The following is a 25061-nucleotide window of genomic DNA, read 5'->3' as shown; positions in this document are numbered from 1 at the left end:
CGGCCCTTCTTATACCTTCTGGAGGAATGCAGAGAGCGTACTTGTGATTGGTCTCTCTGTGGTGCATTTCATTGGTGTTTTCCGGTGACCAATCACAGTCTGGTTTTCCCACCAATGATAAGTGTGTGGAAATAACTGTCCCCAACAGTCAGACCGCCAACCATTTTTAAAATTCGAAAAGTCCGCCAATTATTTTCCTAAACGAGCGAATTAAGTTAATAAATATACCATTAGCCAAAGTTTTCACCATGTTTTTAAAAAATCATTTTATCTTATTTCATCTCTCCCTTGCAAATTCCAGGCTGTTACAATCAGGATTAATTTCGGGTTGAATATCGCACTTTCACGGGCGGGATTAATTCCCCATTGATTCTGTAACGGGACACATTCCAGCTCAAATTTTGTAAAAGTGAGGATTCACAGATTATCGATCGATCCTTTGCACAGGCGCTGCTGCGGGAGTGAAACCAGAAATGGGATTCCTGCTGTGAGAAGAGGGGCAGAGTGTTCAAACTGACCCCGTTCTGGTCTCTAAGAAACCCCATTCTGGGTTGTTAGACTGCGGGAAGTCTCGGGTTAATAAAATGATTGACCACAACTGGCATTGAAAAAAAATGAAAATGTTTTTACAGAGATTGAGGTGACTGATTAAATTCCCCATTGATTCTGTAACGGGACACATTCCAGCTCAATCTGTGTAAAAGTGAGGATTCACAGATTATCGATCGATCCTTTGCACAGGCGCTGCTGCGGGAGTGAAACCAGAACTGGGAGTCCTGCTGTGAGAGAAGAGGGGCAGAGTGTTCAAACTGACCGCGTTCTAATCTCTAAGAAACCCCATTCCGGGTTGTTGCAATGCACCAAATCTCCGGTTAATAAACGGATGGACTCCCAACTTGCTTTAGAAAAATGCAAAGGTCTTGACAGAGAACGAGGTGACTGAAATCGGAATCTCACACCTAAAACAAACTTTTAATTAGTCGGCTGGCGCTGCAAATAAACGGGTCTGAGAGCAAAGGCAAAGTGCGACCAAGGACCGTGTTTGTGTTTTAGTGGGCGGGATATACAACATCGACGCTAAGGGCGATCCGGTCAATGAAACTGCTTATCTGAGAGTTAAAAACTACATCTACAGCTGGAACTTCAAACGTTCTTAATAATTACAGTAAATTGAATCTACAAGGCGATGCGTTGTGCAGCTCTTTCAGAGAGATAGTGGGTGGCTCTTAAAAGAGCCTTTGTGTTTTGGGTTTGTTCTTTCAGGACAGCGTGGAGTTTTACTTGGAGCTGGTGTATTTGGTCACCGCCTTTGTCCCTTCCGACACGGCGTGCTTGGCCAGCTCCCCGGGCAGCAGCAGGCGCACGGCGGTCTGGATCTCCCGGGAGCTGATGGTGTGCCGCTTGTTGTAATGGGTCAGGCGGGAAGCCTCACTCGCGATACGCTCGAAAACATCGTTCACAAACGAGTTCATGATGCTCATGGCCTTGGAGGAGATGCCGGTGTCAGGGTGAACCTGCTTCATCACTTTGTAGATGTAGATGGAGTAACTCTCCTTCCTCGACTTTCTGCGCTTCTTGCCGCCCTTCGCTGCCGGTTTAGTGACGGTTTTCTTAGCGCCCTTCTTAGCAGCTGTCTTCTTTTCGTCCACCATTCTTATGCTAGATTTCAGCAACAAAATGACTCAAACTTGCTCCGCGCTCGGAATATATAGGCAACCCCACAGTCCTATGCTAATGAGGGATGGGTGAAGGCAATGATTGTGATTGGCTGGTTAGGAATGATGTCAATTTCCATTCTTCTGCATATCTCTGATTGGCTTCTTTAGGTATCCAATCAGACTGAGTGTTTGCCACCAGTACGCCCCCTGCAAGTGCGTGTGTGACATCTGCCCATTCACCATTTCCCAGACCATCTTCCAGGGCCGCAAACACTCTTTCCGGACGGGATAGCCAGTTAGATAGACTTCCTCCAATTTGTGCACTATATTCACGCATTGCGGTGTGGTCTCCGCCACTTTAGTTCTGCATCTGCCAATCTCTAATACTGTGTGTGTGGGGATAGTTCTGTATCACTCAGTCTCTGCCGTCCTTGCGGGCTCCGTGCGTCCCAGGCAGCTAAGTGTCCTTTGTTGATTGGTGCGCTCGACTCGTTAAGAAAAAAACATTTCACTGACTGGATTTCACTTGTTGTATTTGGTTATGTGACAAATAAAATTGAAACTGAAATTGAATTGATTTATGTAAGTGTAGGAATCATTCTCAATCTCAGTCTCTGTTACGGTATGTGTGTGTGGAATCCTTTAGTTTCCTGTCCGTCACTTTTTTTTTATTCGTTCATGGGATGTGGGCATCGCTGGCAAGGACAGCATTTATTGCCCATCCCTAATTGCCCTTTGAGAAGTTTTTGGTGAGACAGGTTCTTGAACCGCTGCAGTCCGTGTGATGAAGGTACTCCCACAGTGCTGTTAGGGAGGGAGTTCCAGGATTTTGAGCCAGTGACGATGAAGGAGCGGCGATAGAATAGACAGTGCTTGATGGTTGGCGTGGACATGATGGGCCGAAGGGCCTCTTTCTGTGCTGTATAACTCTATGACTCTATGACTATGACTAAGTGTCAGGGTGGGATTCTATCTTGTACCGTGTGTCAGTGTTGTTATTGATTCTGAATCTGTCATTTTCTGGCAGAGTGTGAGTCTGAGATTCATTCTACATCTGCCTGTCACTAGGACGGTGTGCAAGTCTGAGATTCATTCTACATCTGTCTGTCACTGGTACTGATTGTCAGTGTGGGACTCCTTCTGTATCTCTCAGTCTCTGGTACTGTGTGTGAGTGTGGGACTCATTCTGTATCTGTCCGTCACTGGTACTGATTGTGAGTGTGGGAGTCAATCTGTATCTGTCAGTCTCTGGTACTGATTGTGAGTGTGTGAGTCATTCTGTATCTGTCAGTCTCTGGTACTGATTGTGAGTGTGTGAGTCATTCTGTATCTGTCAGTCTCTGGTACTGATTGTGAGTGTGTGAGTCATTCTGTATCTGTCAGTTTCTGGTACTGATTGTGAGTGTGTGAGTCAATCTGTATCTGTCAGTCTCTGGTACTGATTGTGAGTGTGTGAGTCATTCTGGATCGGTCAGTCTCTGGTACTGATTGTGAGTGTGTGAGTCAATCTGTATCTGTCAGTCTCTGGTACTGATTGTGAGTGTGTGAGTCAATCTGTATCTGTCAGTCTCTGGTACTGATTGTGAGTGTGTGAGTCAATCTGTATCTGTCAGTCTCTGGTACTGCTTGTGATTGTGGGACTCATTCTGTATCTGTCAGTCTCTGGTACTGATTGTGAGTGTGTGAGTCATTCTGGATCTGTCAGTCTCTGGTACTGCTTGTGAGTGTGGGACTCATTCTGTATCTGTCAGTCTCTGGTACTGCTTGTGAGTGTGTGAGTCATTCTGGATCTGTCAGTCTCTGGTACTGATTGTGAGTGTGGGACTCATTCTGTATCTGTCAGTCTCTGGTACTGATTGTGAGTGTGTGAGTCATTCTGGATCTGTCAGTCTCTGGTACTGATTGTGAGTGTGTGAGTCATTCTGGATCTGTCAGTCTCTGGTACTGATTGTGAGTGTGTGAGTCATTCTGGATCTGTCAGTCTCTGGTACTGATTGTGAGTGTGTGAGTCACTCTGGATCTGTCAGTCTCTGGTACTGATTGTAAGTGTGTGAGTCATTCTGGATCTGTCAGTCTCTGGTGCTGATTGTGAGTGTGTGAGTCATTCTGGATCTGTCAGTCTCTGGTACTGATTGTGAGTGTGTGAGTCATTCTGGATCTGTCAGTCTCTGGTACTGATTGTGAGTGTGGGACTCATTCTGGATCTGTCAGTCTCTGGTACTGATTGTGAGTGTGGGGCTCATTCTGTATCTGTCAGTCTCTGGTACTGATTGTGAGTGTGTGAGTCATTCTGTATCTGTCAGTCTCTGGTACTGATTGTGAGTGTGGGAGTCATTCTGTATCTGTCAGTCTCTGGTACTGATTGTGAGTGTGTGAGTCATTCTGGATCTGTCAGTCTCTGGTACTGATTGTGAGTGTGTGAGTCATTCTGGATCTGTCAGTCTCTGGTACTGATTGTGAGTGTGTGAGTCATTCTGGATCTGTCAGTCTCTGGTACTGGATGTTAGTGTCCAATTAGTTCGGAATCAGTCTTTCTCTTGTACTGTCTTTCAGCGAAGAATTCTGCATGAATCTGCTACTCACTCGGATTATGAAAGTGGGAATCGTACTGCATCTATCAGTCTCTGCCACTTGATGTTAGTTTGAGATTCATTCCATTTCTGCTAGTACCTGGTACTGTATGTGAGTGTGGGACTAAATCTACATGTAAATCAATTGTACTGCATGTAATTGTGGCCTCATTCTGTATCTGCCAGGCCCTCTGATGCACTGTCTGTCAGTCTCTGTTCTGTATGTGTGTGCTAGAGTATTATATATCTGTCAATCTCTGATACTGTATGTGAGAGTGAGATTCATTTTGCACCAATCAGGCTTTAATGCGGGGTTCACTTTGTCTCTATCATTTGCTGGTACTGTGTAGGAGTGTGTATTAATTCTGGGTCTGTCACCGTCTGATAATCTGTGTCAGTGTGAGATTCATTCTCTTTCTCTGCCAATCTGTGATACTGCATGTGAGTTTGAGATTTATTCTATATCTGTCATTTCCTGGTATGGCATGTGAGTTTGGGATTTATTCTGTACTTTATGCTAGATTTAGATTAATTCTGTCTCTGTCATTATCTGGTAATGTATGAGGAGAGATTGGGTCGATTAGGCTTATATTCGCTAGAGTTTAGAAGAATGAGAGGGGATCTCATTGAAACTTATAAAATTCTAACAGGACTAGACAGACTAGATGCAGGAAAGATGTTCCCGATGGCAGGGGAGTTCAGAATCAGGGGTCACAGTCTAAGGATAAGGGGTAAGCCATTTAGGACTGAGCTGAGGAGGGATTGAGCTGGTAAACCTGTGGAATTCTCTGCCACACAGGGCAGTTGAGGCCAATTCATTAAATATATTCAAGGAGGAGTTGGATATATTTCTTGAGGCTAAAGGGATCAAGGGATATGGGGAGAAAGCAGAGACAGGGTACTGAATTTGGATGATTAGCCATGATCTCATTAAATGGCGGAGCGGGCTTGAGGGGCCAAATGGCCTACTCCTGCTCCAAAATCTAAGTTTCTATGTAAGAGAGTGTGAGATTCATGCTGAGTATCTGTCATCTCTGATACTGTATGTGAATATCAGTTTAATTCTGTCTGTCACTGTCTGGTACTGTATGTAAGTGTGAGATTTATTCTGTGTGTCTGTCTCTGATACAAATGTAAGAAGTCACACAACACCAGGTTATAGTCCAACAGCTTTATTTGAAATCACAAGCTTTCGGAGCGCTGCTCCTTCGTCAGGTGAAGAGGAGAAATGCATATAGACACAGCATATATAGTCAGAGAATACTGCCAGATGATTACAGGTAATCTTTCTAACTGCCCTTTATCACACCTCGGCAGAAAGATAATCACAGCAATCAAAGGTGTGAATAGTGTCTCTGATACAGTATGTGAGTGTGAGATTTATTCTGTGTGTCTGTCTCTGATACAGTATGTGAGTGTGAGATTTATTCTGTGTGTCTGTCTCTGATACAGTATGTGAGTGTGAGATTTATTCTGTGTGTCTGTCTCTGATACAGTATGTGAGTGTGAGATTTATTCTGTGTGTCTGTCTCTGATACAGTATGTGAGTGTGAGATTTATTCTGTGTGTCTGTCTCTGATACAGTATGTGAGTGTGAGATTTATTCTGTGTGTCTGTCTCTGATACAGTATGTGAGTGTGAGATTTATTCTGTGTGTCTGTCTCTGATACAGTATGTGAGTGTGAGATTTATTCTGTGTGTCTGTCTCTGATACAGTATGTGAGTGTGAGATTTATTCTGTGTGTCTGTCTCTGATACAGTATGTGAGTGTGAGATTTATCCTGTGTGTCTGTCTCTGATACAGTATGTGAGTGTGAGATTTATTCTGTGTGTCTGTCTCTGATACAGTATGTGAGTGTGAGATTTATTCTGTGTGTCTGTCTCTGATACAGTATGTGAGTGTGAGATTTATTCTGTGTGTCTGTCTCTGATACAGTATGTGAGTGTGAGATTTATTCTGTGTGTCTGTCTCTGATACAGTATGTGAGTGTGAGATTTATTCTGTGTGTCTGTCTCTGATACAGTATGTGAGTGTGAGATTTATCCTGTGTGTCTGTCTCTGATACAGTATGTGAGTGTGAGATTTATTCTGTGTGTCTGTCTCTGATACAGTATGTGAGTGTGAGATTTATTCTGTGTGTCTGTCTCTGATACAGTATGTGAGTGTGAGATTTATTCTGTGTGTCTGTCTCTGATACAGTATGTGAGTGTGAGATTTATTCTGTGTGTCTGTCTCTGATACAGTATGTGAGTGTGAGATTTATTCTGTGTGTCTGTCTCTGATACAGTATGTGAGTGTGAGATTTATTCTGTGTGTCTGTCTCTGATACAGTATGTGAGTGTGAGATTTATTCTGTGTGTCTGTCTCTGATACAGTATGTGAGTGTGAGATTTATTCTGTGTGTCTGTCTCTGATACAGTATGTGAGTGTGAGATTTATTCTGTGTGTCTGTCTCTGATACAGTATGTGAGTGTGAGATTTATTCTGTGTGTCTGTCTCTGATACAGTATGTGAGTGTGAGATTTATTCTGTGTGTCTGTCTCTGATACAGTATGTGAGTGTGAGATTTATCCTGTGTGTCTGTCTCTGATACAGTATGTGAGTGTGAGATTTATCCTGCACCTGTCAGTCTCTGACAATCTGTTTCAGTGCGGATTGATTCTGTATTAGTCAGTGTCTGATGCTCTATGTGACAGTGAGGTACATTCTGTGGCTGTCAGTTTCTGGTATTATGTTTGAGAGTGAGATTCATTCTGTATCAGATGTCTTTAATACTCTGTATCAGATTGGAATTCACTTTGTCTCGATCATTTTCTGGTTCTGTATATGAGTGTGAGATTCATTCTCTCTTTGTCAGTCTATGATTCTATATGTGAGAGTTAGATTAATTCAGTATCTCTCTGTCTCTGGTGTTGTATGAAAGTGTGGGATTCATTCGGTATATATTAGTCTCTGATCCAGTGTATGAGAGTTAAATTAATTCTGTATCTGTCAGTCTCTGGTACTGTGTGTGAGAGTGAGGTTCATTCCACTTGGACTGAGCCCTCACCCCATGATACCGAGAATTCGAACCCGAGTCAGCTCGCTAGGAAGGGCAGCTGGGCTCATCACTGTACCACCATCGCTCTAATTTTAAAATGAAAGCCTCTGTATTTACAGATCACTCGCCAAAGGGCTTTGGAGCTTTAGTCAGGACGAAGAACACTTGCAATCATCTTAATCTGAACGTAAACAAGATGTTCAGGTTATTTCTCTCCAATTTAAAATAGTTGCTGATGAATGGTTATCGTGTTGCAGTACAGGCTGGCAGCCAGGAGATGGCACCAACCACTAATAGTTTGGAGTGTGTGGATTGTGTCCACACATCCAGACCGTCGTGAGTCTGGTGCTGCCCGGGGAGCTGGCCAAGCACGGGGTGTCGGAAGGGACAATGCCGGAGGCCATTGCAAATACATTTCACAACGCTCTGAAACAGCATTAATTTAGTCGAATAATTCATTCGGGCCATCGGAATCACAGAACATTAATGTGAGCGCGGGTTTTTTCTGTATCTCAGTTTCTGGTATGTGAATGTGGGTTTTATTCTGTACCTGTCTATTTCTGGCATGGAACAATGGGTAAAATGCTGTAGCTCTCAGTCTCTAGTATGTTAGTGTGGGTTTATTTTGTATTAGAAGTCTCTGGTGTGTGAATGCGGTTTTTAGCTGTCATAAATTAATGGATTCAAAACGGCACAGAAGGAGGTCATTCGGCCCATCGAGTCCGTGCCGGCTATCTGAAGAGCAATCAGTCAGTCCCATTCCCCCGCTCTATCCCCGTAGCCCAGCAAGTTTATTTCCCTCAAGCGCCTATCCAGTCTCCCCTTGAATAAACTGAGTGCCTCCGCTTTCACTACTTCCGTCGGCAGCGAGTAACAGGTCCTCACCAATCGCTGCGTAAAAAAGTTTTTGGTCACATCCCCTCTGTATCTCTTGCCCAAAACCTTAAATATATGTCCCCTAGTCCTTGTACCATCAACTAGTGGGACCAGCCTTTCCCCGTCTAGCCTGTCCAAATCCATCATAATCTTGCACACCTCTATCAATTCACCCCTCAACCTCCTTTGCTCTAAAGAAAACAAATCCAGCTTCTCCAACCTGTCCTTGTAGCTAAGATCCCCCATCCCTGGGACCATTCAGGTAAATCTCCTCTGCAGCCTCGTAAGTGAATCACATCCTTTCTAAAGTGCGGTGACCAGAACTGGACGCAATACTCCAGTTGGGCCTAACTCGCGCTTTATAGAGGTTTAGCATAACTTCTGTACTTTTGTACGAATACCTCTATTTATGAAGCCCAAGATCCCATATGCTTTGCTAACCACTCTCTCAAAATGTCGCCCCCCCCCACCTTCAGAGGGATCTATGCACGTTAACTCCCAGGTCCCTCTGTCCCTGCACACTCTTTAAAACTGTGCCGTGAAGTGTATATTGCCTCTCCCTGTTCCTGCTGCCAAAATGCATCACCTCACACGTCTCTGTATTAAATTCTTTCAGATTCTGGCATGTGAGTGTGGATCTTATTTTGTATCTGTCAGTCTTTGTTGTGTGTGTGGCTTTATTCTGTATCTTTCAGTATCTGCTAAGTGAGTGGTGTTTTCATTTGTATCATTCAGACTCTGCTATGTGAGTGGGATTTTATTCTGTATCTGTCAGTTTTGGTTATGAAATGTGGGTTTTAATCAGTCCATGCCGGTTTCTGGTATGGGAGATTGGCTATTTCCCTGTATCTGTAAGTTTATGATATGTGAGTGTATGTTTCATTCTGTATCTCTCAGTTTCTTTTCGGTAAGTATGAGTTTTACTCTGTATCTCTCAATCTGTGGTATGCGAGTCTGGTTTTTACTGTCTATTTCTTAATCTCTGGTACGTGATTGTGGATTTTACCCTATACCTGTGAGTTTCTGGTATGTGAGTATGGATTTCACTCTGTACCTGTCAGTCTCTGGTATGTAAGTGTGGTTTTCCTCTGTATCGTTCATGCTCTGGGATGTGAGTGTTTACACTGCAACTTTTATTTCCTCATATTTGAGGGGGATTTTTTTCTGTACCTTTCAGTTTCTGGTGAGTTACCCCAGGTTTTGCACTGTACTTGTCAATTTATGTTATGTGAGAGTGGGTTTTAATCAGTACCTGTCAGTTTCTTGTATGTCAGTGTCTATTTGAATCTGTATTGTCAGTTTCTGGTATGTGAGTGGGATGTTGTGCTGTACCTGTCAGTTACTGGTATGACAGTGTTTTTTCCCTCTACCTGCCAGCTTCAGGTGAGTTAGTGAAATTCTGTTCTGTACCAGTCTATTTCTGGTATGTGAGTGGGATTTTGTCCTGTACCTGTCAGTTTCTGGTATGTGAGTGTGGCGTTGTCCTATACCTGTCATTTTGTGGTATGTGAGTGGGGTTTTGTTCTGCACCTGTCAGTTTCTGGTATGTTAGTGGGATTTTGCCCTGTACTTGTAAGATTTTGGTATTTTAGTGGGATTTTGCCCTGTTCTTGTCAGTTTCTAGTTGTGAGTGTGGTGTTGTCCTATACCTGTCAGTTTCTGGTATGTGATTGGGATTTTGTCCTGTACCTGTCAGTTTCTGGTATGTGAGTGTGGTGTTGTCCTATACCTGTCAGTTTCTGGTATGTGAGTGGGGTTTTGTTCTGCACCTGTCAGTTTCTGGTATGTGAGTGGGAATTTGCCCTGTACTTGTCAGATTCTGGTATTTTAGTGGTATTTTGCCCTGTACATGTCAGTTTCTGGTATGTGAATGGGGTTTTGCCCTGTACTTGTCAGTTTCTGGTATGTGAGTGTGGTTATTTCCTGTACCTGTCAGTTTCTGGTACGTGAGTGTGGTATTGTCCTGTACCTGTTGAAAAGTGTGAGGTTATGCACTTTGGCAGAAAAATCAAAGAGCAAGTTATTATCTAAATGGAGAGAAACTGCAAAGTGATCTGGGGGTTCTGGTGCATGAAACACAATAATTAGTATGCAGGTGCAGCAGGTGATCAGGAAGGCCAATGGAATCTTGGCTTTTAATGCAAGGGGGATGGAGTATAAAACCAGGAAAGTCTTGCTGCAGTTATACAGGGTATTGGTGAGGCCACACCTGGAATACTGCGTGCAGTTTTGGTTTCCATATTTAAGAAAAGATATACTTGCTCTCGAGGCGGTTCAAAGAAGGTTCACTCGGTTGATTCTTGAGATGAGGGGGTTGACGTATGAGGAAAGGTTGAGTAGGTTGGGACTCTACTCATTGGAGTTCAGAAGAATGAGAGGCGATCTTATCGAAACATATAAGATTGTCAGGGGCCTTGATCGGGTGGATGCGGGGAGGATGTTTCCACTGATGGGTGAGACGAGAACTAGGGGGCATAATCTAAGAATAAGGGGCTGCGCTTTCAAAACTGAGATGAGGAGAAACTTCTTCACTCCGAGGGTAGTAAATCTATCGAATTTGCTACCCCAGAGAGCTGTGGAAGCTGCAACATTGAATAAATTTAAAATGGAGATAGACAGTTTCCTAGCACATAAGGGAATTAGGGTTTACGGGGAGAGGGCAGGGAAGTGGACGTGAGTCTAGATTCGGATCAGCCATGATCCTATTGAATGGCGGAGCAGGCCCGAGTGGCCATATGGTCTACTCCTGCTCTTACTTCCTATGTTCTTATGTACCTGTCAGTTTCTGGTTTGTGAGTGTGGTTATATCCTGTACCTCTCAATTTCTGGTAAGTGAGTGTGTTTTATCCTGTGCCTGTCAGTTTCTGGTATGTGAGTTGGGTTTTGTCCTGTACCTGTCAGTTTCTGGTATCTGAGTGGGGTTTTGTCCTGTACCTGTCAATTTCTGCTTTGTGAATGGGGTTCTGTCCTGTACCTGTCAGTTTCTGGTATCTGTGTGGATTTTGTTCTGTACCTGTCTGATTATTGTATGTTTGTGCGGGATTTGTGCTGTAGCTCTCAGTTTGTGTTATATGAGTAAAGGTTTTATTCAGTACAGTACCAGCCAGTTCCTGGTAAGGGAGTGTAGATTTTAGTCATTATCCGTCACTCTCTGGGATATCAGTGTGAGTTTTACCCCATTTCTGCTCATCACTAGGATGTGCGTGTGAATTTTACTCTCTATCTGTCAGACTCTGGGATGTGAGTGTGGTTTTATTCTCTATCTGCCAGTTTCTGGTATGTGTGTGTGGGTTTTTTAATGTATCTGTCAACCTCTATTACATGAATGTGGATTTTACTCTGTATCTGTCAGTCACTGCTGTGTGAGGTTGTGTTTGACTCTACAGCTTTCAATCTCTGGGATGTGAGAGAAGATTTATTTCTGTTAATATAGTCTCTGAAATGTGCATGCGGATTTTCCTCTGTAACTGTCAGATTCTGTCAGAATTTGTGTTTTATTCAAGTGTGTGTGTGGATTTCACTCTGGATCTGTCATTAACCGGGATGCAAGTGTGGGTTTTATCTGTACCTTTCAGTTTCTGGTGAATGACTGGATTTCACTCTCTCCCTGTCTGTATCTGGTATGTGAGTGTAAGTTTCTGTTTATCTGTCTGTGTGTAGTCTGGGAGTGTGGATTTCACTCTGTGACCTTCTACCTCTGTTGTGGGAGTGTGGGTTTTCCTCTGCATCTGTCAGTCATCAATCTGTTACTGGAAGTGATGATGTTTCATTCTCAATCTGTCGTTCTGTGAGTGATAATGTACTTACTGTGTGTGAGAAGGAGCTGCCTGCAATGCTCCTTTTGTTCAGGTTGGAGCAATTATCTCATTTATTCTGCCTCACTGAAGTATCTTGCTACGAGAATAATAATATGAGAACAATATTAGTTATAAGTTATGGACAGCTGCGGGTAGAATATAAAAATGATGTTATAATTAATGTGTCTATTTATAATAAAGTAAAGTACCTGGAGAGAAGAAACCGTGATACTAACAGTGTCATTGTCTGACCTCACTGCAGTACAGCGGCACTCAGATTCTCTACATCAGCTGTGTAGGACGGTTCTATAGTAAGTTATCAGCATCCAGACACAACCCAAAGCCAGCACCGGACCATGAATGGGACCACCCTATTGGCACAGTCCAGGTTTTTATCTCCCATTCCCATGGAACTACCTGTACATTTCAAGGATGGCTTACTGGAATATAACCACAGGTACCTGGGCTGTACAAAAATTGATTTTAATCTATCGAAAACGAGTTGAGGGCCTGAGTAGTTAACAGAATGTCTCAGAACTCGAGAATGGCCTCTCCCTTCCCCCACTCACTCCATGTTCCAGAACTCCTTCCTGTTCCACTCTGCCTCTTTCAATCAGTCTCCCGACTGCTGCTGAATTTATCCTGAACCAAAACCATTCTGCGGACACAGACCCAATGTGATGTGCTGTTGTTTGCTCCCTTATTCCCTGATGTGTTCAACGATCATCAGCCGAGCACAGAGGAAACGGCCCCCGCTGGCAGAGCTGGGGGAGGGGAGCCCGCATGGTGCTTCCTGTCGCTTTAAACACTGTGCGGGGAGAGGGGGAGGAGCAGACTTCTGTTTAGAGTGCAAGCGCAGTGTTTGTGTCTCTTTCGTGTAGAATTAAAATATTTCGCTGTGTGAGAAACGCCCTGCTCCTTGTGAGATCCCCAAGTGGATTATTCCCGCAGGATTTGTAAATTGTCCAATTAAGAAATGCCTATCCAGTCTCCCCTTGAAAACATTGCATGTCTCCGCTTTCACCACTTCTGTCGGCTGCGAGTTGCAGGTTATCACCAATCACTGTGTAAAAAAGCTTTTGGTCACATCCCCCCTGTATCTCTTCTCCAAAACCTTAAATCTTAAATCTGTCTCCCCTAGTCCTTGTATCATCAACTAGTGGGAACAGCCTTTCCCCGTCTAGCCTGTCATAACTCATCATAATCTTGTCCACCTCTATCAAATCACACCACATCCACCTTTGCTCTAATGAAAACAAATCCAGCTTCTCCAACCTGTCCTTGTAGCTAAGATCCGCGATCCCCAGAACCATTCTGGTAAATCTCCTCTGCACCCTCTCAAGGGCCTTCACAATCTTCCTAAAGTGCGGTGACCAGAACTGGATGCAGTCCTCCAGTTGTAGACTAACCAGTGTTTTATAAAGGTTCAGCATAACTTCTCTACTATTGTACTCAATACCTCTATATATGAAGCCCAAGATCCCATATGCATTGCTAACCACTCTCTCAAAATGTCCCCCCACCTTCAGAGGGACCAATGCACATTAACTCCCAGGTCCCTCTGACCCTGCACCCTCTTTAAAACTGTCTCATTAAGTGTATATTGCCTCTCTCTATTCCTGCTCCCAAAATGCCTCACCTCCCACTTCTCTGTATTAAATTCTTTCAGTTTCTGGTATGGGAGTGTGGATTTTACCCTATACCTGTGAGTTTCTGGTATGTGAGTATGGATTTCACTCTGTACCTGTCAGTTTCTGTTATGTGAGTGTGGATTTTACCCTATACCTGTGAGTTTCTGGTATGTGAGTGTGGATTTCACTCTGTACCTGTCAGTCTCTGGTATGTGAGTGTGGATTTTACCCTATACCTGTGAGTTTCTGGTATGTGAGTGTGGATTTCACTCTGTACCTGTCAGTTTCTGGTATGTGAGTGTGGATTTTACCCTATACCTGTGAGTTTCTGGTATGTGAGTATGGATTTCACTCTGTACCTGTCAGTCTCTGGTATGTGAGTGTGGATTTCACCCTATACCTGTGAGTTTCTGGTATGTGAGTGTGGATTTCACTCTGTACCTGTCAGTCTCTGGTATGTGAGTGTGGATTTTACCCTATACCTGTGAGTTTCTGGTATGTGAGTGTGGATTTTACCCTATACCTGTCAGTCTCTGGTATGTGAGTGTGGATTTCACTCTGTACCTGTCAGTTTCTGGTATGTGAGTGTGGATTTCACTCTGTACCTGTCAGTCTCTGGTATGTGAGTGTGGATTTTACCCTATACCTGTGAGTTTCTGGTATGTGAGTATGGATTTCACTCTGTACCTGTCAGTCTCTGGTATGTGAGTGTGGATTTTACCCTATACCTGTGAGTTTCTGGTATGTGAGTATGGATTTCACTCTGTACCTGTCAGTCTCTGGTATGGGAGTGTGGATTTTACCCTATACCTGTCAGTTTCTGGTATGTGAGTATGGATTTCACTCTGTACCTGTCAGTCTCTGTTATGTGAGTGTGGATTTTACCCTATACCTGTGAGTTTCTGGTATGTGAGTATGGATTTCACTCTGTACCTGTCAGTTTCTGGTATGTGAGTGTGGATTTTACCCTATACCTGTGAGTTTCTGGTATGTGAGTGTGGATTTCACTCTGTACCTGTCAGTCTCTGGTATGTGAGTGTGGATTTTACCCTATACCTGTGAGTTTCTGGTATGTGAGTGTGGATTTCACTCTGTACCTGTCAGTCTCTGGTATGTGAGTGTGGATTTTACCCTATACCTGTGAGTTTCTGGTATGTGAGTGTGGATTTCACTCTGTACCTGTCAGTCTCTGGTGTGTGAGTGTGGATTTTACCCTATACCTGTCAGTCTCTGTTATGTGAGTGTGGATTTTACCCTATACCTGTGAGTTTCTGGTATGTGAGTATGGATTTCACTCTGTACCTGTCAGTCTCTGGTATGTGAGTGTGGATTTTACCCTATACCTGTCAGTTTCTGGTATGTGAGTATGGATTTCACTCTGTACCTGTCAGTCTCTGGTATGTGAGTATGGATTTTACCCTATACCTGTGAGTTTCTGGTATGTGAGTATGGATTTCACTCTGTACCTGTGAGTTTCTGTTATGGGAGTGTGGATTTTACCCTATACCTGTGAGTTTCTGGTATGTGAGTATGGATTTCACTCTGTACCTGTCAGTCTCTGGTATGTGAGTGTGGATTTTACCCTATACCTGTGAGTTTCTGGTATGTGAGTATGGATTTCACTCTGTACCTGTGAGTTTCTGGTATGTGAGTGTGGATTTTATCCTATACCTGTGAGTTTCTGGTATGTGAGTATGGATTTCACTCTGTACCTGTCAGTCTCTGGTATGGGAGTGTGGATTTTACCCTATACCTGTGAGTTTCTGGTATGTGAGTATGGATTTCACTCTGTACCTGTCAGTTTCTGTTATGGGAGTGTGGATTTTACCCTATACCTGTGAGTTTCTGGTATGTGAGTATGGATTTCACTCTGTACCTGTCAGTTTCTGGTATGTGAGTGTGGATTTTACCCTATACCTGTGAGTTTCTGGTATGTGAGTATAGATTTCACTCTGTACCTGTCAGTTTCTGTTATGTGAGTGTGGATTTTACCCTACACCTGTGAGTTTCTGGTATGTGAGTATGGATTTCACTCTGTACCTGTCAGTCTCTGGTATGTGAGTATGGATTTTACCCTATACCTGTGAGTTTCTGGTATGTGAGTATGGATTTCACTCTGTACCTGTCAGTCTCTGGTATGGGAGTGTGGATTTTACCCTATACCTGTGAGTTTCTGGTATGTGAGTATGGATTTCACTCTGTACCTGTCAGTTTCTGGTATGTGAGTGTGGATTTTACCCTATACCTGTGAGTTTCTGGTATGTGCGTATGGATTTTACCCTATACCTGTGAGTTTCTGGTATGTGAGTATGGATTTCACTCTGTACCTGTGAGTTTCTGTTATGGGAGTGTGGATTTTACCCTATACCTGTGAGTTTCTGGTATGTGAGTATGGATTTCACTCTGTCCCTGTCAGTCTCTGGTATGTGAGTGTGGATTTTACCCTATACCTGTGACTTTCTGGTATGTGAGTGTGGATTTTACCCTATACCTGTGAGTTTCTGGTATGTGAGTGTGGATTTTACCCTATACCTGTGAGTTTCTGGTATGTGAGTATGGATTTCACTCTGTACCTGTCAGTCTCTGGTATGGGAGTGTGGATTTTACCCTATACCTGTGAGTTTCTGGTATGTGAGTATGGATTTCACTCTGTACCTGTCAGTTTCTGTTATGGGAGTGTGGATTTTACCCTATACCTGTGAGTTTCTGGTATGTGAGTATGGATTTCACTCTGTACCTGTCAGTTTCTGGTATGTGAGTGTGGATTTTACCCTATACCTGTGAGTTTCTGGTATGTGAGTATAGATTTCACTCTGTACCTGTCAGTTTCTGTTATGTGAGTGTGGATTTTACCCTATACCTGTGAGTTTCTGGTATGTGAATATGGATTTCACTCTGTACCTGTCAGTCTCTGGTATGTGAGTATGGATTTTACCCTATACCTGTGAGTTTCTGGTATGTGAGTATGGATTTCACTCTGTACCTGTCAGTCTCTGGTATGGGAGTGTGGATTTTACCCTATACCTGTGAGTTTCTGGTATGTGAGTATGGATTTCACTCTGTACCTGTCAGTTTCTGGTATGTGAGTGTGGATTTTACCCTATACCTGTGAGTTTCTGGTATGTGAGTGTGGATTTTACTCTGTACCTGTCAGTTTCTGTTATGTGAGTGTGGATTTTACCCTATACCTGTGAGTTTCTGGTATCCCTTTCGGGATAGCGCCTTTCCGGAGGTGGTTCTTCTTGGTGCAGAAGTGATTCTGACCCCTTTTCATCGGGTAGTTCATCGGGTTCCACTGCTACTGGGTCTGAAGTAGATGCTCCCGGTATGTCGGGTTCATCCACAGGTACTCGAGACATGGGGTTGACGCCTTCCTGTGACACTAAGATCTGATCGACGTGGCGTCTCACAATGTTCTCCCCGACATCCACTGTGTACATTAATGGCCGCTGCCTTGTACATATCGTTCTGGGTTGCCACTTCTCTGTTCGAGAGTCACGGGCCAAGACTGGTTGCCCTAGATTGAAGCTCCTTGTCGGCTTCTCGTTGATGTGCTGGAATTGTTTGTCCTCAAGATTTGTTTGCACATTTGGTCTGAGCAAGTCCAGACGAGATCACAACCTTCGATTAAAGAACATCATGGCTGGGGTCTGGTTGGTAACTGCATGTGTCGCGTTTCGGTAGGCTGATAAGAAATTGTCCATCATATGCTGTAGTGGAATTTCCTCATCGCACATGGCCTTTATCGCCTTCTTAAAGGTTTGTACGAACCTCTCAGCCAATCCATTGGTGGCTGGATGATACGGGGCAGATGTGTAATGCCTTACCCCATTCCTTTTCATGAATTTTTGGAACTCATTGGACACAAACTGTGGTCCATTATCAGAGCAGATCTGGTCTGGCAAACCGTTTCTGGCAAATATGGTCCGTAGGACTGCAATCGTTTTCTCTGTAGTGGTTGAAGACATCTTTATCACCTCAGGCCACTTTGAATGAGCATCCACTGCTATTAAGAACATTGAGTCCATGAATGGACCAGCGAAATCAATGTGCACCCGTTGCCATGGAGAGGAGGGCCACTCCCATGGGTGTAGAGGGGCATGTGGTGTTGCATTTTGGACCTTCTGGCATACTAAGCAGCTTCTGGTTAGGTCTTCAATTTGTTGATCGATTCCCGGCCACCGCACATAAGCCCCAGCAAGGCTTTTCATCTTCACTCCCCCCAGATGACCTTCATGTAGCTCCTTTAGCACTCTCTCCCTTAACTTGGGTGGAATCACCACTCTGGATCCACACATCACTGTCCCCTGCCATACTGACAGCTGTTCTCTTCTGGATGAGAATGCTGGCAACAGTGAGTCACCATGTGTTGGCCATCCCCTCACCGTCAATTCATATACCCGTGACAGCATCGGATCATTGCTGGTCTCCTTCTCTATATCCGCGTTTGTTACTGGCAATCTTTCAATTATCGATGAATAAAATATCTCGATAGGGTCCACTGCTGGTGCTTCCTCCACCGCAGGCAGTGGCAGGCGCGATAGCCCATCAGCGGTCCCATGCTGTTTCTTGCCTTTATATTCTATTTCATATTGATTTGCCCCAAAAAACAGGGACCATCTTTGTAACCGCTGTGCAGTCATTACTGGCACACCCTTCTTAGGATTAAAGATGGAGACAACTGGTTGGTGGTCAGTCAGCAAGGTGAACTTCTGCCCATGCAGATAATGGTTGAATTTTTTTACTCCCCATACTAGGCTGAGGGCCTCCCTGTCAATCTGGGCATAGCTGCGCTCGGCTGAGGTTAGTGACCGAGACGCAAAGGCTACTGGCCTCTCCAACCCATCTAGGAATTTGTGCGACAGCACCGCTCCAATGCCGTAGGGTGATGCATCACATGCCAAACGAATTGGTAGTGCTGGGTTGAAATGGGCCAACACCTCTTTTGATGTGATCAATTCATTAAACTTCTAGAAAGCTCGTCTACGTTCGTCATCCCACTTCCATGGTACCCCTGTTTGCAGTAGGGTGTTCAGCGGGTGTAATACCATAGACAAATTGGGTAAGAACTTGTGGTAATAGTTTACCAGCCCGAGGAACGACCTCAGTTGTGACACATTTTCCGGTTCTGGAGCCTTGACTACTGCCTCAATCTTGTCAGGGGACTTATGTAACCCCTCTTCATCGATGACGTGGCTGCAATACGAGATCTGTTTCTGGAAAAACTCGCACTTGTGGCGATTAGCTCGTAGCCCATATTCCTTTAATCTGGCGAGCACCTTCTCCAAGTTAGCGAGGTGATCACCGTCATTTTCGCCCGTGACCAAGATGTCGTCCAAATAACACTGGGTCCCTGGAATCCCTTGCAGGACCTGATCCATCGCCCTTTGCCAGATAGCCGGAGCCGAGGCTATTCCAAACACCAGCCGGTTGTATTGATAGAGACCTTTATGGGTGTTGATCATAAGGTCATGTTTCGAAGCTTCTTCTACCTCCATTTGCAAGTACGACTGGGCTAGATCAATTTTGGTGAAGCGTTTACCACCAGATAGCGAGGTGAAAATATCCTCAATTCGTGGAAGCAGATATTGCACCGTGTGAAGGACTGGGTTCACTGTCACCTTAAAATCCCCACAGATGCGGACCTTCTTTGGTCCCCCGGGCGTATTACTCAACAACCTCTTCATTACAGGAACGATGGGTGTAGCCCACTCGCTCCAGTCCACTTTGGACATTACTCCTGAACGTTCCAACCCTTCGAGCTCTGCTTCAACCGCTGGTCTGATCACATAAGGCACTGGTCTGGCCTTCAGAAACTTTGGGCTGGCATTATCCTCTATTTTAATTGTTGCTGTTATTCCTTTTAGTGTTCCTAGTCCCTCCTGGAACACTTCTTTTGCGTCAGTTAGCATTTTGACAGTTGTCCAGGTGTGACATCATCATCCTTTTTGGCCTCCACCTTCAGTGCATGTATGGAATGCCAATCTAAACGTAGCTTCCGGATCCATTCACATCCTAGCAGTGGTGGTCCTCCATTTGGCAATACATATATATCCATTTCAAGTATTTCCTGACATTTATATGTCACTTTCACCCTTATTTTTCCTTTGGGGTAGACTTTTTGCCCCGTATATATCTTCAAGACAATCTCTGTAGCTTTCAAGGGTATGTGTGAAAATAGCCGCTTGTAGTCTCTTTGATTTATGACTGTTAGAGCTGACCCTGTGTCCAATTCCATTTCCACTTGGACTCCGTCTATCTTGAGTGTAATCCAGATAGTCTGGTGATCCTCCATTTCGGTTACATTATGTACTTTCAGACAACCCAGCTCCTTGCTTCTGGAGTCTGTGTCACTTTTCTGTTCATATGAACCGCTGTCCATCACCTGGTGTACATTTTTGTACTTCTCCTTTTCTTCCCAGACCTGCAGACTCTTGCTACGTGTCCTGCTTTCCCACACTGTCTGCACACTTGGTCCTTGAACCAACAATCTTTCTGGTCATGTGTTTTTCTGCCACAGCGATAGCACTTCCCTGTTCCATAGGTCATTTCGTTGGTGCCATATTCTTGCGGTCTCCATTGTATCTCTGCAACGCCCCTTGCGGCTGCTTCGTGTGATACTGCCATATTGAAAGCTTTGTCCAGCGTAAGGTCCTTTTCTGACAGAAGCCGTTTCTGGGTTCCTTCACTTTGTAGCCCACACACAAACTTGTCCCTTAACGTGTCTGCTAGTCCCGCTCCAAACTGGCAGTATTTCAATAGCTTGTGCAGTTTCGTTAGGTACTCAGCATTGCTTTCGTCTTTGTGTTGGTTCCTTTTATGGAACTTAAATTGTTCTGCTATCAGCAGCGGTGTGGGGTTTAAGTGGTCCTGTAGGATTTCTACTATGCTTTCAAAATTCTTGTTTACCAGCTTTTCTGGGGTTATTTGATTTCACAGTAACCCATAAGTTTTTGCACGCATGGAACTTAACAGAACCAATGCTATATTAGCATCTGGCACTTCATTCACCCTGCAGTACACCTCAATACGTTCCACATATGTCGCCCAATCTTCGACTTCATTGTCGAATGTAGAGATACTGCCACTCTTCGGCATCCTTGGCTGTGCCTTAAGTATCCCTAATGGCGTCTCCTGCGCTTCCCCTTCTTCTCCGCTGGCAAAAAGTGGCGTCTCCTGTGCTTTCCTTCCTTCCCGCGCTCGCCCGTTTTCTCCGCTGTGGCTTCGCAAAATGGCGTCTCCCGCACTCTTCCTTCTTCTCTGCGGCTCAATGGCTCCTCCCACGCTCTCCCTGCTTCTCCGCGGCTCAATGGTGCATCCCGCGCTCTCCCTGCTTCTCCGCGCCTCAATGGCATCTCCCCTTGCTTCACCACGCGGACCCTGATCAGCCCATGATCCCTGGCTCTGCTCTGCGCATTCTTCTCTTGATATTTGTCGACGCCGCTCAGTCTAGAACCCGGCTGTTTCTTACCCTCTCTCTCTCTCCGGCTTGCAGTATTTTTCCTTGACACTGCTCGGTGATCAAGCCCCGGCTGCGCCCTGCTCTCTTCACCCTCTTTCTTACCCCGTCGACGCTGCCCGGCTCTCTCTCTCTGCCATCGGTCGGCTCCAGCCGCCGCTGCTCGGGAAGGGTCTGCTCTGGACCTGTCGTCAGTCTCTTACTGCTCGTTGTGGCTGGGGAATCAAGCCCGGCTCTCCACAGCCTCCCCAGTGAAGTTGGATCTCTGCCTGACTGCTGGGCAGTTGCTCGTGGTCGACGCTCATGTTCCTGGACTCGACTATTTTTTTTTGTGTTGCAGGTAGATTCACATCAACACTCGTCGCCACTGTCAGATCCCTGGTTCAGTGGATAAATAATTGCACAGATGCTGCACATAAACAAATAAAAGGTCTCTACTGGAGGAGGGTCATCTCTAGACTGGGGTACAGAGGCATGCGCACAGATTATATACCGATGTGGTTACTGCCGGTACTACAGTATACAGGAGCTGTAAAAAGTAGTTCTGACTTAAAGCACATACACTACAAGTGGGGAGTTTAATCAGTCTCTGCCTGTCTCTGTTTGGTGAGTAGGCAACAGATGCCAGACATAGAAACATAGAAGATAGGAGCAGGAGTAGGCCATTCGATCCCTCGGGCCTGCTCCACCATTCAGTGCGGTTATGGCTGATCATCCAAGTTCAGTACCCGGTCCCTGCTTTCTCCCCATACCCCTTGATCCTTAAGAAATATATACAACTCCTTCTTGAATATATTTAATGTTTTGGCCTCTACTGCCTTCTGTGGTAGAGAATTCCACAGGTTCACCATTCTCTGGGTGAAGAAATTTCTCCTAATTTCTGTCCTAAAAGGCCTACCCCTTATCCTTAGACTGTGACACATGATTCTGGACTGCCTGACCATCGGGAACTTCCTTCCTGCATCTAGTCTGTCCAGTCCTGTCAGAATTTTATCAGTTTCAATGAGATCCCCTCTCATTCTTCTAAACTCCAACGAGTACAAGCCCAATTGACCCAATCTCTCCTCATTCATCATTCCTGCCATCCCAGTTATCAGTCTGGTGAATCTTCGCTGAACTCCTTCCATGGCAAGTACATCCTCCCTCAGATAAGGCGACCAAAACTGCACACAATACTCAAGATGTGGTCTCACCAAGGCCCTGTACAACTGCAGCAAGATATCCTTGTTCCTGTACTCAAACCCTCTCGCTATGAAGGCCAACATACCATTTGCCTTCTTAACGGCCTGCTGCACCTGCATGCTTACCTTCAGCGACTGGTGCACAAGGACACCCAGACAAGTTCCCGGGCTGGTGAGACTGTCACCCCATGTGTCTGTCTCTGTGACTTGTGCACAGGATCAATCCCCAGTCAGCAGATCCCCCAGCCCTGCCAGTTATATCTGGATCGATGCTGAACCTCTCCGTTTTCGGTCCATTGAATCCGAGTTTAAGCCATGTGTGGTAAACAGAATGTCTCACTATTTCTGTGAATAATACTATATTCTAAAAGCAGGCTAGGATACACACAGACAAACTGTGACACGTTCCTGCCCCTAAATCTCTCTAACTGAGAGTGCCTGGGCCGCCTGTATCAGAGTAAGAACATTAAGACTGACACCATCTCTCTCTCTCTCTCTCTCTCTCATTGCTGTCTCCGGGTGTTGAGAATGGAATGCATCAGACACCAGTTGCTCTGTTCAGTTCCTCAGTTTCGGAGTAGAGACAGAGAGAGGCTAGAGGGGCGGTGAGATCATCATTTCTATTTTCATATAAATCAAACATATTTCTGGCTGCAAACAATATAGTACCGTCAAACCAGATATGAGTGAACACAGCCACAGCTGTGATTGGCTCCTGCCCCTGAATCTGGGGAACAGACACTGTGAGGAACTCCAACTAACCCCGAGAATCGGCAGCACAGGCCGAGCGGAGAGGAAAACCTGTCCTGTGAACTGTAAATCTGGGAACAGATTGTGCTGTGAATGAGCAGAGTGAACATTGTGTCAGCGAGAGTGTGTTAAAGGGACGGGCGGGTTAGACTAATGTCACTGTGTTTGTGTGTCCGCTCTCATTGCCGGATTTCAGAGGCACTCTTGCGTAAAATTCAAAGATTTCCCTGTCATAGGATCGCCCTGCTCCGCTGCTCAGCCCTGCAGTGGGAATTAAACGTGAAGCTTTATTTGATTTCAAATTTCAGCCGGAAAACAGCGAACATGTCGGCGATGGGGTGAGAGAGCGATCAGGGCAGCAATGAAGCGGCTTTAAATCGAAATTGCTGCCTTTGATTCTGATGAAATATTCTCGACAGCAAACATCCCGGTCTTTGAGACAGAAAGAGGCCAGTCTGGGAATGTGGAGTGCCCGAGTTTAATTGGAATCGGAGAGTTAATGAGGAGAGAGAAACACAGAGAGGCTGGAGGGGCCGGGAGCTGACAGCAGGATGTCTCCGCCCCGTCCGCTCGCTGCCTTTAAGTTGCTCTGTGCCGCCGCCTCTCGTTTCATTCCTGACCCAGCTCTGACTGTCAGAGAGATTTTCTGCAGAGTCGCCGACATGTCTGAGACTGCAGCCGCCGAAACGGCTCCTCCTGCCGCCGCCGCTCAAACCAAGTCTCCCAGCAAGACGAAGAAGGCGGCTCCCCGCTCCAAGCCAGCCGGTCCCACGTTGGGCGAGCAGATCCTCAAGGTTGTGGCGAGTGGCAGCGATCGCAAGGGGATGTCGCTGGTCGCGGTAAAGAAGGCTCTGGCTGCCAACGGCGTCGATGTGCTGAAGTTACGTTCCCAGATCAGGTTAAGTATCAAGAGGAAAGTGGAAAACGGCTCCCTGGAGCAGACCAAGGGCACGGGCGCCTCGGGTTCCTTCAGGCTCGCTAAGAAGGAATCCCAGCGGAAAGAGGGAAAGAAGGTGAAGAAACCGGCAGCCAGGAAATCTCCAGCCACGAAATCTCCAGCCAAGAAACCAGCAGCCAAGAAAACGAGCACCAAGAAGGCAGCAACGTCAAAAAAGACAGTGAAAGCGGCGGCTGGGAAGAAGGCGGCGGTGAAGAAGCCCAAGAGCCCCAAGAAGGCCACAGGCGGAATGGTGAAGGCGGCCAAGAAGTTGGAAAAACCGAAGGCCAAGCCCAAATCAGCAAAGTCTCCCAAAGCAGCGAGCAAAAGAAAGTAAAAAGGACAACTTGTAAACATCTGAACCCAAAGGCTCTTTTCAGAGCCACCACGTCTTTCCAAAAAGAGCTGATCGCGGAATCTGATGATCCATGTCCCGGGGCCGGGCTCAGATTCCAGATTGAAATCATTTCAAATGAACCTCGGCTTCCTGGTGACTCGCTGACATTCGCTGCACCCACCCCTCCCCCACAGAGAGAATGGGATGTCCGCGCCGGGCCTCACTCTAACTGGGGTGTGTTCGGCTCCAGTCTCAGTTCAGGGTCATTTTCAGTTCACAGGTTCAGGGTGAGAGTCTCTGTGAGACTCTGACACTGGCGGAGATACCCCGCATCACAACTCGTACCCCAACACATGAGATTCTCCAAATCAGCTGGAATAAGGTGTTTGTAAACTGCTGAACCCGTCTGTGTGGGGAAGTGTGGGGAGATGGAATAAGGTCCGAGATTGACATGGAAGGAGACGGGTCGACTTGTGATAGAAGGTACTGTATATAGGCGGGACTATTACTGATTGTTAATTGTAACAGGACCTTATTTAAAAGATTCTGGTTTCAGGAAACCCTTGAATATGAAGTCCGAGTCTGTAAGGGTTTGTGCGGAGCGCTGTGCTTCTGTTCTACTGTCGATAAACGGTTTGAAATTGGCGGGTACAGAAAGCTGGAGGTGGAGCTGGAAGATCAGAGGCCGCTCTCTGCTCTGTCTGTCACTCTTGAAATTGTCTCCTCCCTTCCCGCTCTCTCTGTTTAATCTCTCACTCTGTCTCCTCCCCTCCCCGCCTCTCTTACTCTGCACTTTCTCAGTCAGGTCGGAGTCGGCTGTATAT

General features: G+C 45.4%; 1 protein-coding gene across 1 annotated transcript; it reads right to left on the bottom strand.

Annotated features, from left to right (window-relative positions):
* Positions 1-1250: 1250 nt before the first annotated feature.
* On the bottom strand, positions 1251-1652 carry LOC147087958 (histone H2B-like). The gene has a single exon (XM_085977865.1). The coding sequence runs from the start codon at positions 1650-1652 to the stop codon at positions 1278-1280; it is 375 nt and encodes a 124-aa protein (XP_085833991.1). The 3' UTR covers positions 1251-1277.
* Positions 1653-25061: the final 23409 nt, after the last annotated feature.

Source organism: Somniosus microcephalus, unplaced genomic scaffold (assembly GCF_052327205.1).
Source record: "Somniosus microcephalus isolate GS21.2 unplaced genomic scaffold, FLI_Smic_1.0 unresolved_chr5, whole genome shotgun sequence".
NCBI lineage: Eukaryota > Metazoa > Chordata > Chondrichthyes > Squaliformes > Somniosidae > Somniosus > Somniosus microcephalus.
Note: the sequence above shows the minus strand (reverse complement) of the source record. Positions and strands in the feature narration are given on the sequence as shown.